This window comes from Schistocerca piceifrons, chromosome 8, assembly GCF_021461385.2.
Source record: "Schistocerca piceifrons isolate TAMUIC-IGC-003096 chromosome 8, iqSchPice1.1, whole genome shotgun sequence".
Classification (NCBI taxonomy): domain Eukaryota; kingdom Metazoa; phylum Arthropoda; class Insecta; order Orthoptera; family Acrididae; genus Schistocerca; species Schistocerca piceifrons.
Genome location: NC_060145.1, coordinates 269,240,581 through 269,253,337, shown reverse-complemented (window position 1 = coordinate 269,253,337; position 12,757 = coordinate 269,240,581). Strand labels below are relative to the sequence as shown.

The 12,757-nt window shown below is 37.2% G+C and overlaps 1 protein-coding gene across 1 annotated transcript in view; it reads left to right on the top strand.

The window, feature by feature from the left end:
• Nucleotides 1-12,489, top strand: part of LOC124711930 (protein bric-a-brac 1-like) — a 195,578-nt gene extending 183,089 nt beyond the window's left edge. The window contains exon 6 of the mRNA XM_047242188.1: nt 9,172-12,489. Coding sequence (XP_047098144.1) covers nt 9,172-9,767 — 596 coding nt within the window. The 3' untranslated portion in view covers nt 9,768-12,489. The remainder of the gene's footprint in view (nt 1-9,171) is intronic.
• Nucleotides 12,490-12,757: the final 268 nt, after the last annotated feature.

Below are 12,757 nucleotides of genomic sequence, written 5' to 3'. Positions count from 1 at the left end.
CAGGCTCTCAGTAATCTGAGTGGAAAGCTGACAGGAAAATCCATACAGCAGTTAAGGTGCTGGACTCAAAACAGGAGAAGTGTGGTTCATATGCTCACCTGGCTATCCTCGAGAACTGGTCCTCCGAGAAAGTTGCAGTTAGTTTCCTTCCTAGCCCAATTTAACTTAATGTTGACCAGACATCAAAACCTAACTTTCCTTCGAGGCTACTACAAAATTTCAAAAAGAAATAGTCTAGGCATTGGTGGATCATTCGGTGGGTTAAACTTCTGCTGGTCCAAAAACTGAACTAGATTTCCGTGACTAATCACCAGTATTCCTCCAATCAAGATATGTTTGTGTCTGACTGACTCAGAGCTTTAATTTATAAGGACATTTTTCATTTTCAACTGTCCTCTTTTCATGTGCTACCTCTTACTCAAGTGTGCTGTGCTGTGGAATCTGTTTTCATAAATTGTCTACAAGCAGTAAAGCCATTTGTGATTAGTACAGCCATTGTTACATTCCATCCTGGATTTTCCGTTGTTTGATTAAAGCCATTTGTGTTTTACATATAGTGAGATCCAATGGTATCCAGTCTTGATGCTGCTGAAGCTGACAAGACGTGTGTGCTGAGAAACTCCTTATTTGCTTTGACTTCATGAGTACCCTTTCTGTCTGTATAAAACATGTACTTGGAACATAAAATAGTCCAGGATATCTCAGACTCCCTTTCTCTCCTCACAAATGCCAATGAGGTGTTATTCTGATATGTAACAAAGCATGAAGGAATTCAGGTAAACAAAGTAGCAGGTGTGAGAGCCACGAAATAATGCACAGAATATATCTTGATTCAATGTGCGGTCTCCCTACATGCTATTAAGGTATAGAGTCATGTATTGGTGAGAAGAATAGTGGCTCAAAGTAGATAATTACTTACAGCTGGTAAAGATAAATACTGGCAACAGATGTCATCACTCATCTACAGATGGGACACACTCATCTACAGACTCATCTACAGATGGGACACACTCATCTACAGACACTCTAATTGCATATGGCTTCTTTATTTGGGCTAGAAGACCACCAAATGTACAGTAGTTATGGTCTACAACTTCCAGTACAATACATTTTAACTTTCTGGGTTTCATTTTTGGGTTAAAGGGCAGAGCCTAATTTATCTTAAGATCTGCCCTTTTTGGTATGCAGGCAGTGAGATGAATATGGCATTGTATTTAAGAATCTCGGGCCTATCCGATTTGTACCTTAAATTATTAGGTAGGAGTTTTTAATGTGTTGTCAAGGGTGGCTTATCCGTCCATTTTTTAAGCAGCCAGACATTGTATCAACAATTGTTGTTTTAGCTTTATCTTTGTTATCATATCCATCTTCCTGAAGGTTTTAGAATGATGGCAGTTAACAGTTTTTTCAGTTTGAGTGATGATGCCATAGACATGTCACTGACATTGCAAAGAATTAATAAGGGACACACTTTTATGCACAAAATTCTTGCCAGTTCACAGTAGAAATGAAATGAAATGGCAGTAAAAGAATTGTTTGCTTGAAGTACCAAAAAAGGCCAGACCAATTTCAGTGACTGGAAAAGTTATGGCCAATGTTTTATGAGATGCAAAGAGGTACCTCTTGCTGATTATTTCACAAAGAGTAGAGCAACATCTGTTGTGCATTTTTAGCAGGTAACAGGATAGCTTATGAAAATAATGCACCTTTCAACAAAGGTGCTTTGATATTTGGAAAACTGATGGATCTGAAAGATGAATTGATGTAACATATATTCTCTTCACTGAGCGTATCTCTGTCAGAATTACACCTATTTGACAGCAGAAAGGATGTGTAGCTTTAAAAGAGATACTGTGTTTGTGTGTGTGTGTGTGTGTGTGTGTGTGTGTGTGTGTGAAAAGTTTATGGCAGTCATAGGAAAGTATTTTGTGGATTTTCAGTATTGCACTTCAGGTATGGAATCAGCTTACTGCTCTACCACACAAAGAACTTTTTGCTGTACTCTCATAGCAGCAGCTTCAAGCTTTGAAACAATCCATGTTGTATATTTGCTTGAGCTGTTTGGGGGGGGGGGGGGGGGACTGCAAATGATCAGCAGTAATTAAGTTTTGGGTCAAGGTTGATTCAATAAGTTTACTCTAAAGAATTTACCAACTGCGGTAATGAGATAATTTGCTCTACACTGTAAAATGCAATTATCTGAAATAAGACACCAACTTGATTTAATTACAAGGATAAGGATGTGTTAAATATACTGAGGACAACATTAATGAGGATTATGTTTCCAAGATCACTTAAATGTTTGATGCACCTACCTTCATCCAAAATAGATTAATGATCAAATGGTAGCAATAAAAAAGTCTGAAAGATCTGGTGCTGATAATATGTGGCTAGATTGCAGAGTGTGACAGTAAATGTAGACTTAGAAACCCCGAACTTCGTATTAACAATAAAAGGAAAAAGATTGCTACTCATCATAAAGAGGACATGTTGAGTTACAGACGCACAAGGAATAGACTGTTACACATTCAGTCTGCAACTCAGTGTGTCAACTTTATTGTGAGTAGCACTCCATTTTTTTCCTGATATTGTTGATGTTCCAACACAGTGTTTCCATTGTCTAACTTCATATTCAGTTTTTACACGGTGAAATATCATAAGAAGAAAATTTATTAGCACTGAAAGAAAATACTTCAGTATGATGATAAGAAAATTGGCTCCATTCAATCATCATCCTTTAGGAGGATGTGGGGTTACATGATATTTGTTGAAACATAATATTTTGTGAAAATAATTCTAAGCAAAATAATGTTTGTCAGATACTATATACACTTCAGTAAAGAGAATCACGACGACAGAAAACAGAGCTTATGCTATATCAGGTGGCAAAAGACTGGTAGGAAAACCTACTTTCATAAGTAGTTCTCTTCACCTGGAGAGGATGAAAAAGAGAGGATTAGAGGAAATGGACAAACTAAGTACTACAAGGACACACACATGGCACAGTGCCTGTGTTTATAGATCCTCAACAAATACTTATGTTTAGTTATCATGGAAACAATTGAATTGGCAGTCAAACAAAACAATGGAGTGTCCCCTCATATTTCTTTGAATAGTGGCACATGTGTGGAAATAAATAACAGAGACTGCAACTGGTGAAAGAGCAAAAAGACTAGAAAAGGCAGAAAACAACAGAATAGTGCGTGTGTGGTTTTCGTACGTACTTGTCTCTGATATTAGTTTTGATATTCAAACATTTTTTTATGTTTACATCAAATGCCTCCTTCTTTACAAAAAGCATCCATTTGCCATTGCCTATTTTACAGACACTGCTGGAATGGAAATACATATGATTCAGAGGATTTGAACTAATAAATGTGCAAGCAGTGACTGGGAGTATATATAGGCAAGAATGTATATTACAGAAATAAAAGCTGCTTTTTATTATACTGTATTTCAAATAATGCACTATGAATCCTTTGTCATCATTCACATCTTAGAAAATTTATGTGAAACTTCAAAGCTCATAACTGATCTAATATCTGTGAATGACACATTCATGTTACAGGGTTCATTACTCTATCACCAGACAAATCTTTGCACTTGATAAGTCAGAGTAACCATATATTACAAACTCATATGTTTAGTTTATTATTTTCCTGCATGTTTTCCTGAGTCAATTTTGTGCATATAATTACACAATATAGCTACAGTAATGTCTTGGATCTAGATTGCTTTGAGGACAGAACTTATGTTTGACAGTATCTGTCTAATAACACTGTTAATAACTGTGCTGTGAACCACACATTTTATATTTTGTCTTTATTGAATTTTCTTTAGCCTCTTGTAACTAAGCATGGTTTTTCTATCAAGAGTTGTGGCTTTGAAGATATATTTACTTCAGTAGACGCTAAAATGACAATAGCTAATGTAATAATGAAAAACAAATTGAAGTAGTCTGATATAACCTGCAGTGTAATTAGCCTTTGCTGTTATGTCTTATGTTGCAATTTTATTTATGCATCATTTCTTGAAGAGCTAAAGAACACCAATCACTTTACAGTTGGCACTTCTTATAATGTCTGTACTGGTAATGTGTAACAAGTACAACAGATGATCAGTATTTGGCATTCTAGTGTATTTAGATATTTGTCTTGTTATGTATTCACTCTTTTTTTATAAGTACATCATATTTTGCTTTTTCCATAAGCAAGTTTAAGAAGGCCATTATCGGCTTACCCTTTTTAATGCAATGAAAAGTGTGTAAAAATCAGACACTAATGTTAGAGATAAGCACATAAGAATATATTTTGATAAATGAATATCAAACTTTGAAATTCAGCTTATGTTCTTCCACGAAGTAGCAATATAAAAGAAATCTTGACAGTAAGCGTAAGCGCACTCCTTTCTTGGGACTATCTAAACTCGAACAGAAAACTAACAATCTCAGAACTAGTATTAATATTTCATCCTTAATTCTCACAAAATGTATTGGGGCTAAGAGCTGTTCAGAAATATGAATCTGGAACAATCTTTCTGAAGTCAAGTTTGCAACTGAATGTAGACTTTCCCAGTGTATACAGATGATGAAAAGCTCTCTGGTTTCTAGTCGGTTGCCAGTAGTATAAAACTGTAATGTTTTGACATTTGACGTACTCATCATCTTCTGGCGAAGTGTCAAGTTTTTGCAGATGCCGTCCTACTTATCTGTGTGGTGTTCCCCCTCCTCCTGGCTGCAGAAGGCTGGGTACAGAGAGGCTAGTGGGCAGGGTGAGGGTTTAATTTGTTATGGTGGGGATAGCAGACACACCATCTCTATTTGTGGATTCCGTGCTGCACTCAGTTGGTATCTTTCATCTCTGTTTACAAGATTCTTGTGAATCCAAGTTTTGATGGTCTCTTTTATGACACTGTCCCAATGGCTGGCAGCTCAGCAGAGCACCTTGGTGTTCTAAAAGTCAAATGTGTGTTCTTCCTTGATGCTCTGGTCTGCTATCGCCGATTTCTCTCTGTCCCAGCCGCACATGCCTGATACATCCTTACAGCATTTAGAAATACATAGCCACATTTGTCCAATGTGCTGCTGACTGCATCCGCAACCAATGCTGTAAATTCCTAGTATATTGAGTTTAAATGTGTCTTTCACAGAGCCAAGCCACTTTTTTATCTTCGGCAGTGGTCAAAAGATGGTTTTTATGTTCAGTTTTTCCAGAAGCCTCCCAATTTTGGCTGACAGCAGTCCCAAGTATGGAAGAAAAGTGAGTTTCTTGTCTTCTGCTTCCTCTTCCCGATTTTTCCCAACCCATCTCATCTTGAAAGCCCTCCTAATCTGCACTTCGCTGTACCCATTTTTTTGGTGAAATATCTCCTTCAGGTGCTGCAGTTCGTCTGACAGGCTTTCTTAATCACAGATGACATGCGCCACTGTATACCAAGGTTGACAGTACTGTTTGCTGCTGTGCTGGATGGCCGCAGCTTGTTGCACGCAGGTACAGGTCTGTGAGAGTCTCCTTCAGACATACTTAATGGCCTAGTGTGCCATCTGCCTTCTTCCTTATTAGTATATCCAAAAACGGGAGACAGCCATTCTCCTCTATTTCTGTAGTGAAGGTGATGTTTTCATGGATGCTGTTAAGGTGGTCCAGAAACTCATCCAGTGCCTGCCTGACATGCTCCCAAATCGCAAAAGTATCAACAACATAGTAGTACAAGTGCTGGAGTTTTTGGTGAACAGTTTGGAGGGCCAACTTCTCAAAGTGTTTATGTATAGATTTGTGATCTGTGGAGCAAGAGAGAATCCTATCGCCACTCCATCTGTCTGTTCATAAAACTCTCCAATTCACTTAAAGTAGGTGGTCATTAGTGTATGTTCAAAGAGGCTCAAAATGTTGATTCAGCAGAGCCAAGGAGTCTTGCAGAGGTACTTTCGTGAAGACCGAAGTGACATTGAAGTTCACTAGGAGGTCATCTCTTTGTTATTGCATGCCTTAAGCATTCTCACAAAATCTGCTGAGTTCACATGATGACAGCAGTGCCCCACAAGGGGTTCTAGGAGTATCGCCAGATATTTGGCCAGTCTATAGTTGTGCAAATTGATGGTGTTGAGCATTGGCTGTAGAGGCACCACTTCATTCTGGTGTCAAGGGCAATCCATATAGACACTGGGATAGAGCCATTTCCTCACTGCTTCCAGTAGATTCGAGTTCTTCAGCAGCACAACAGGAATTTGCAGTATCACAATAGTACATTAACAAACTCAGCGACATATTTCTAAACGCTGTGAGAAGCATATCAGGCATGTGAGGCTTGGACGGACAGAGAAATCAATGACAGCAGAACATAGCATCAAGGAAGATCAGACATTTGACTTCAAGAACACCAAGGTGCTCTGCTGAGCCACCGGCTATTGGAATAGCACCATAAGAGTCCATCGAAATTCACATTCATGAGAATCTAGTAAGCGGATATGGTGGATACCCACTGAGTGCAGCATGGAATCCACTGATAGCGATATTTCGAGAGCATGTCTACCCTTGCGAGACAGGACCAGAATGCTCTGACAGATGTGAATGGTGCTTCCTCCTCCCCCTGCAATGCGACTCAACCCCCCCCCTCATGCCCACTGGTCTATGTGAAACCAGCCTCCTGAAGCCATGTGAAGAGGGGACAAGCTGCAGATATAAGTAGGGCAGCATCTGCAGAATCTTGCCACTTTGCCAGAAGATCATGATTATATCACTCATTGAAACGTCACAGTTGGGTCTTTGCTCATTCTGTGGCTACCACAAGCAATTACTAACATAAATGTAGAGTTGGAATTTTGGGAACTCCTTGTCAATATTTCTGGAGAGAGAAGCTCAGTAACTGTTGGGGCAGCTGAGTTAATGCTTCACTGATGCACAGGTTATCAAGTGTGTGTAGGACCACCAAAAACTGTATCAAGATTTTAATTTGTCACCTTAAAATTTAGTATGGAAGATAGGTAATTACTAACAGTACCTTCGTTTTCCTCTGGTTTTAATCCTCATTGTGCTTACTGTGTGTGTTTGAATGTTTTCGGTTAAAGGAAGTTCATCTTCTAAAGCCTATGCCTTATCACTGCAACCATTCTTCCCTATATTGTGCTGTTTTCTTCATTTCTTGATAATTTTAGTGTTTTGTTACTTTCAGTAGACTATTCACCCATTTTTTTTACTTCTTGGTTTTCTTTCCTAGCATTTCTTATTGCACTATGACTGTTAAAAACTTACTGGAGCTAATAGATACAAAAAATGGAAAATAATTTATATTTTGGATATTTCTTAGTTCACTGTTCTCTTTTGGAACGTCTTCATTGCTTCTTCTTTCTGTCTAGGTGTGCCTTGTTAGAGTAACACAAAGGCACATATCCACTGGTTCCAAGCACTTTGTGTCAGTCTCCAACAGTATTCAGCATGCACAGCTGTATAAGAGCTCTCTCCACATAAATGCCTTGACAAATTGCCCCCCCCCACCGGTCGTTCGATACTAAACATCATGGGAACGGCTTTGCCGCAGTGGTAACACGAGTTCCCATCAGATCACTGAAGTTAAGGGCTGTCGGACTGGGCTAGTACTAGGATGGAGGCAAATTGTGGAGCTACTTGATTGAGAAGTAGTTGCTCCTGTATCATAAACTGAAATACAGTCAGGAGAGCGGTGTGCTGACCACGTGGTTCTCCATATCAGCACCCAGTGAAGCCTGTGGGCTGAGGATAAAACTGCGGTCAGTTGGTACTGTTGGGTCCTCATGGCTTGTTAGGGTGGAGTTTAGTTTCTCTCTTTTCTTTTTTTACACTAAGCAGCTTGTTGTCTAAGAATGATAATCATATCTTTTTCAGTTGCTAAGATCAACATTCAACATGTTGTTAAAACTTCATTTATTTACACATTTTGGTCATAGCCCTTCCTCATTATATTCTGATGATGAGCTAGGCCGTAAACATACCAGTAAATAAAGTTTTGACAAGTGGAATGTTATTGTTAGCAGACAAAAATCAGTGAAAAAGACTTGTCCACTGTCCATATAATGCTTGCAGACATTCTGCACAACTTTGTTGCACCTTAAGCTTCTTCGCTGGGAGTTGTTTTCATTCACTGAAAGCACATTTAGGAGTTCAAATTCTTTTCCTGATTTTAAAGCTGCTTCTGTAGTGTGCTGTAATTGAAATGTCTACGTAACAAAATTTGTCCACTTTATATCTTATTTCTTTCAATTTGTCTGTCAGATTTTCTCCTTACTTTTAATTTGCCATCATGATTTTGGTTTTTTACTGTTACTTTTTTTCAAACTTCTCATAATTGCTGACAATCTATAAGTCAACAGGGCACCATATCTATATTCCCTACATACAGCACAGATAGAGCACAGAAAATAATATTTATGTTGATGAAGAATATCAGTAGTTGCAAATTTTGAAGGTCACAATATCAGTTCTAATGTTAATCAAAAATATGTTTCATCATTAACAGCAGAATAAATCTACATCTCTTACAACTTACTTACCTTCATTAGTGGATACAGACATTGATACCTCGTACAGGTAAATCAGATAGACTCGAAATAGTGTGGTCAAGAACTAGTATGTTTACAAAAAGTAAATAAGTTTTCCTTATTGTACCTGAGGTTTTGTATAACAAATGCAGTATGACAAGAAAGGGAAATGGATTTGTTAAACTCAAAGACTGAGTAATTAATCACAAAAGCTGAGTATTAAATGAGCGTTACACTGTTTCCTGCAGCTGTAGAAAATAGTTTCTTAGTTCATTGTTAACATAGATTTTAAGGAAGCAGTAGCTATTTCAGATCCTAAAGAAACCATTGACACTGTTGTATTGTTGTCACCACCCATGACTTCATAAGAGCATAATTGGTGGCCTACTTTTCACAGAGAGGTATGTATCTTGTACCGAATATTCTATTCCTCTTTTCCAGATTATGGTAATAGTTTTATTTACAAACTTATGTATTTATTGCACTTTTTTGATGTCTGTTATTCAATTAAATTATTGTTCTGATTATGATATTTTGAAAACTGACATTCCAGGTCTTTACATCATTTAAACATTAATATTTCTTGTTTCATTAGGCTGTAAAAAATTATTATCTGAGGATATGTATCAAATAAAAATTTTTTTTCTTTGTCCCTACAGATCTGGGTTCAGCACTAGCACTGCAGAATGTGATGTGTGTCCTGAAGCCACAGCAACAGGCTCAAATGCAGCAATCTATGCCACAGTTTGCAGCCATATTGCCAGCACCCAGTGGGAACAGCAGTCTCAGCAACAGTGCTGACAGTAAGGATATTAGTCACATTTCAGCTGCATTACAGCATTCTACTCCCACAGTGCGAGTTCGCCGTTCAGAAGAAGAACTGCAAAAGGCAGCGGAGTGCGTGCAGAAAGGGATGACCTTCCAGAATGTTTCAGACATATTTAATATTCCAATCTCGACAATACGTTTCTACATGGCACGGCGAGGCATACTTCCACAGAGACGGCGGGGCCGTGTTTCAAATTCTGGAGCTACGCCAGTTGCCTCGGCACATGCACAGCCACCTTCATACATGCTATTGCACTACAAACTGCCTGATATGGGCCAAGGTCAACAGCAGTTGCCGGCTCCTGGCCAGGTCCATATTCAGCAGCAACAGCAACAACAACAACAGCAGCAGCAGCAGCAACAGACATCTGGAACTGTCACTGTGCCAACAACTGCCTCTGTTGGATGGAAGACTTCAGATAATTGAACCAGAGCACTATATTGGTATGGGCTGGTGAGTCTCACCTGACTTGTAGACAGCCTGACAGCAGACATGCTATGATATTTAGTTCCCTGTTCATTTTCAGACTTCATGCCATTTGTGACTCGGACATTGTGTTTTACCACTTAAAAACTGAGATGTAAGTTCTATTATAAGCAGCTGTTCACATAATTTCTACTTTTTAGAACCATATAAGTTAAAATAATGTAATATTTCTCGAGTTTTGTTTTTGAGTATGAGGAGATGTGTTTAAAATTGAAGAACTGGAGCATCATTTTGAGTAGGTTATACATTTCATGCTGTACTGTAAATAGTATCACAAGAGACAAAAACATTGTAGGTTAGTGAAAGAAATATTTTAATGCAGTTTGGAAGAATTTTTGCTGGTATATTCCTGCATTTTAATGAACTTAACTGGAAGGGAGGGTAGATAGGACAGATTTTTTTAAATTTTTTCCTCTCTATGCTGTATCATGCTGTAAATTGTGTTGCGCATAGAAAATATATTTATTAGGTTTCTTTTTTTTTTCTTGCAGAGTTTTTTCTCTGAATATGTCACCTTAACTGTGCATGCATTTTTGCTACTGTATTTGTGTGATGTGAATCTCGTTTGTAACTTTACTCTTTTTTTATTGCTGATCTGAAGTATAATTAATGGAGACATTAAGCATTAGTCTGTAGATTAATGTTGTTAATGCTGTTTCGTATTTTCTCAGTTATCTTGTAACAGTTAAACATTTTAGTTGTTACAAATTTGTTTCATGTGTCAGTGGCAAATGGGCACAAAATACATTTGTGAATGTCCAGATGAGGATATAATATTGAATGAAAGATAGCCATGACCAGTCATGAAGTCAAAGTAATTTGGTGGCTGTTGGTAGACAAATATCACAACGTTGAGTATCCATAGTGGTTTATGGCTAAACAGTTACATACTAGCCATGAATATTTACAGATTTCTGTTTTAAAGAATTGATGGACTGTCTTCTGAATTTTTGTGTTTTTAAAACAGTATTTTCTGTGCAACTGAGAGGTCTACTCATTCTCTATAGCGTATTCTTCATCGTACATTTAATGTATTTGGTTATTAAATGACTTAGCACAAATATGTTAATCGTGGCTTCTTGCCAATGGAGGCTTTTTGCTCACCATTAATGATGACAGTGCAGTACTTAACTGATAATTTTTCTAAGTATTGAATGGTCATGGCTTTCTGCTGTACCATATTTATTGTGTGAGGCACATTTGTATGGAAGGTAATAAATGTTTTCATATATGAACTATTTTTATTAGAGTTCTGCACATTGTTGGAGTAGCCTGAAGAGTACTGTGTAAACATGTCGGAACAGCATACACCAAATGATATTACATGTACATACTGTTGTCCTGTACCAGAGCACCATTCTTTGGTATGTTGATGTCAGCTTGCAATTTTCAGTGGTTGCAATATAACACTACTCACATGCTTCTGTTCCTGGAACAAGTGTCTACTTATAATAGGGAAGTTATAAGTAGTTGTTGGCCTTTGACAGGAAATTGTATTGGATGTTAAGTAACTGTAGAGGCAATAAGTGTTTATTTTGGTTTGTTTTGAAATGTTTAAAGGGGTACACGTAGCTGCAGCATTGTTGGCATTACCTGTAACATTCTATTGGGTGGTCAGCCAGTATAATATTTATAAAAGTTTAAAATTATGTGTCTGATAGTCCAGTAGGCAACCTTGAAAATGCAGTAATTATTTCAAGACACTTTGTGTTACACCTAGTTTTAAAAAAGTTTTGGACAATTGGTACTTTTAATGTCTCTTGTACCTTTGGAGTTAAAGCAACATATTGAAGTTGAAATTGAAAAATGTTTTGCAACATAGTCTGAGTGAAGTGTGGGTTGACTCTTCAAAGGAAGAAGATGATGATGATGATGATGATGATGATGAGCTGAAAAATTTCAATTTGCAGTATTAATCGTGTTCTGAAAGTAGAGGCTTTTGTTTGTTACATTGCTTTTTTTGTTGTTATGCTTTATCTTATCACTGTTGAATACCCACAGAGAAAACTGCAGGCCACTGGATTTTTGAAGATGGCAATTAATTTAAGGATGGAAATGGCTAACAACTCAGAGAAGTAGTATGCCGTTGACAGTTGTTTCAGTTTTGTGATGGTGATTAGTCGGTAAATGCTTTTCAGAGAGATCAATGAACTCAGTATTCAATTGTAACATATTCAAAATGAATTGTTGTGTAGTCAGCAACCAATATTTGTTGCAGAATGTGTCTTGTGTGGCATTTGTAAGTGAAACTGTATATGTGAAACTAGTATTAACTCTTAAGTAGAAACATAGATAATATTTTCAGTATTTGTTTTATTGCTTGCTGGACAGTTTTTACTAGCCTGTTAAAATGTCATAAGCAACTGAACTGTGTGTTGTCTTTGGTCTGTTGACAGAGAAAGGTTGATTTTATACAAACAGCTTGAAGTGTTCTGTTCGAGTGGTATTGTGTAATTATATATAGACTTATGATTCACTGTTATAACAAGTGGATTGTCAAATACCTCATACTGAAAAAAAGTGTTTATCTTTTTTATAGAATGAAACTAGTTATTCAGTATTTATCAAAGTCATTAGTATCTGATAAAATTTACTGAACGTCAAACATGAAATCTTAATAAAAAAAAAAAAAGCCTAAATATAGGGAAAAAGCCCTAGAAAGCAAAGTGATAGCTGGGGTAGGGTTGGCTAAATGTGCAGAAGTAAATAATTAATATTGAACTTCTGAAATGGAATCTTCCACATTTGAGTCATAATAACTTCTTCTCATAATAACGGAAAGGAGGAAAATATAGCAGAGATATTTCAGAAAATGATTAATTGAATGTATTTAAAATAAAAGTTTTAAAGGATTCCGCTGATAGCAATTAAAATTTGAAATAAAGCTGAGACCTAAACCAGTCTATAATAACATGTATAGGGATGTGGTA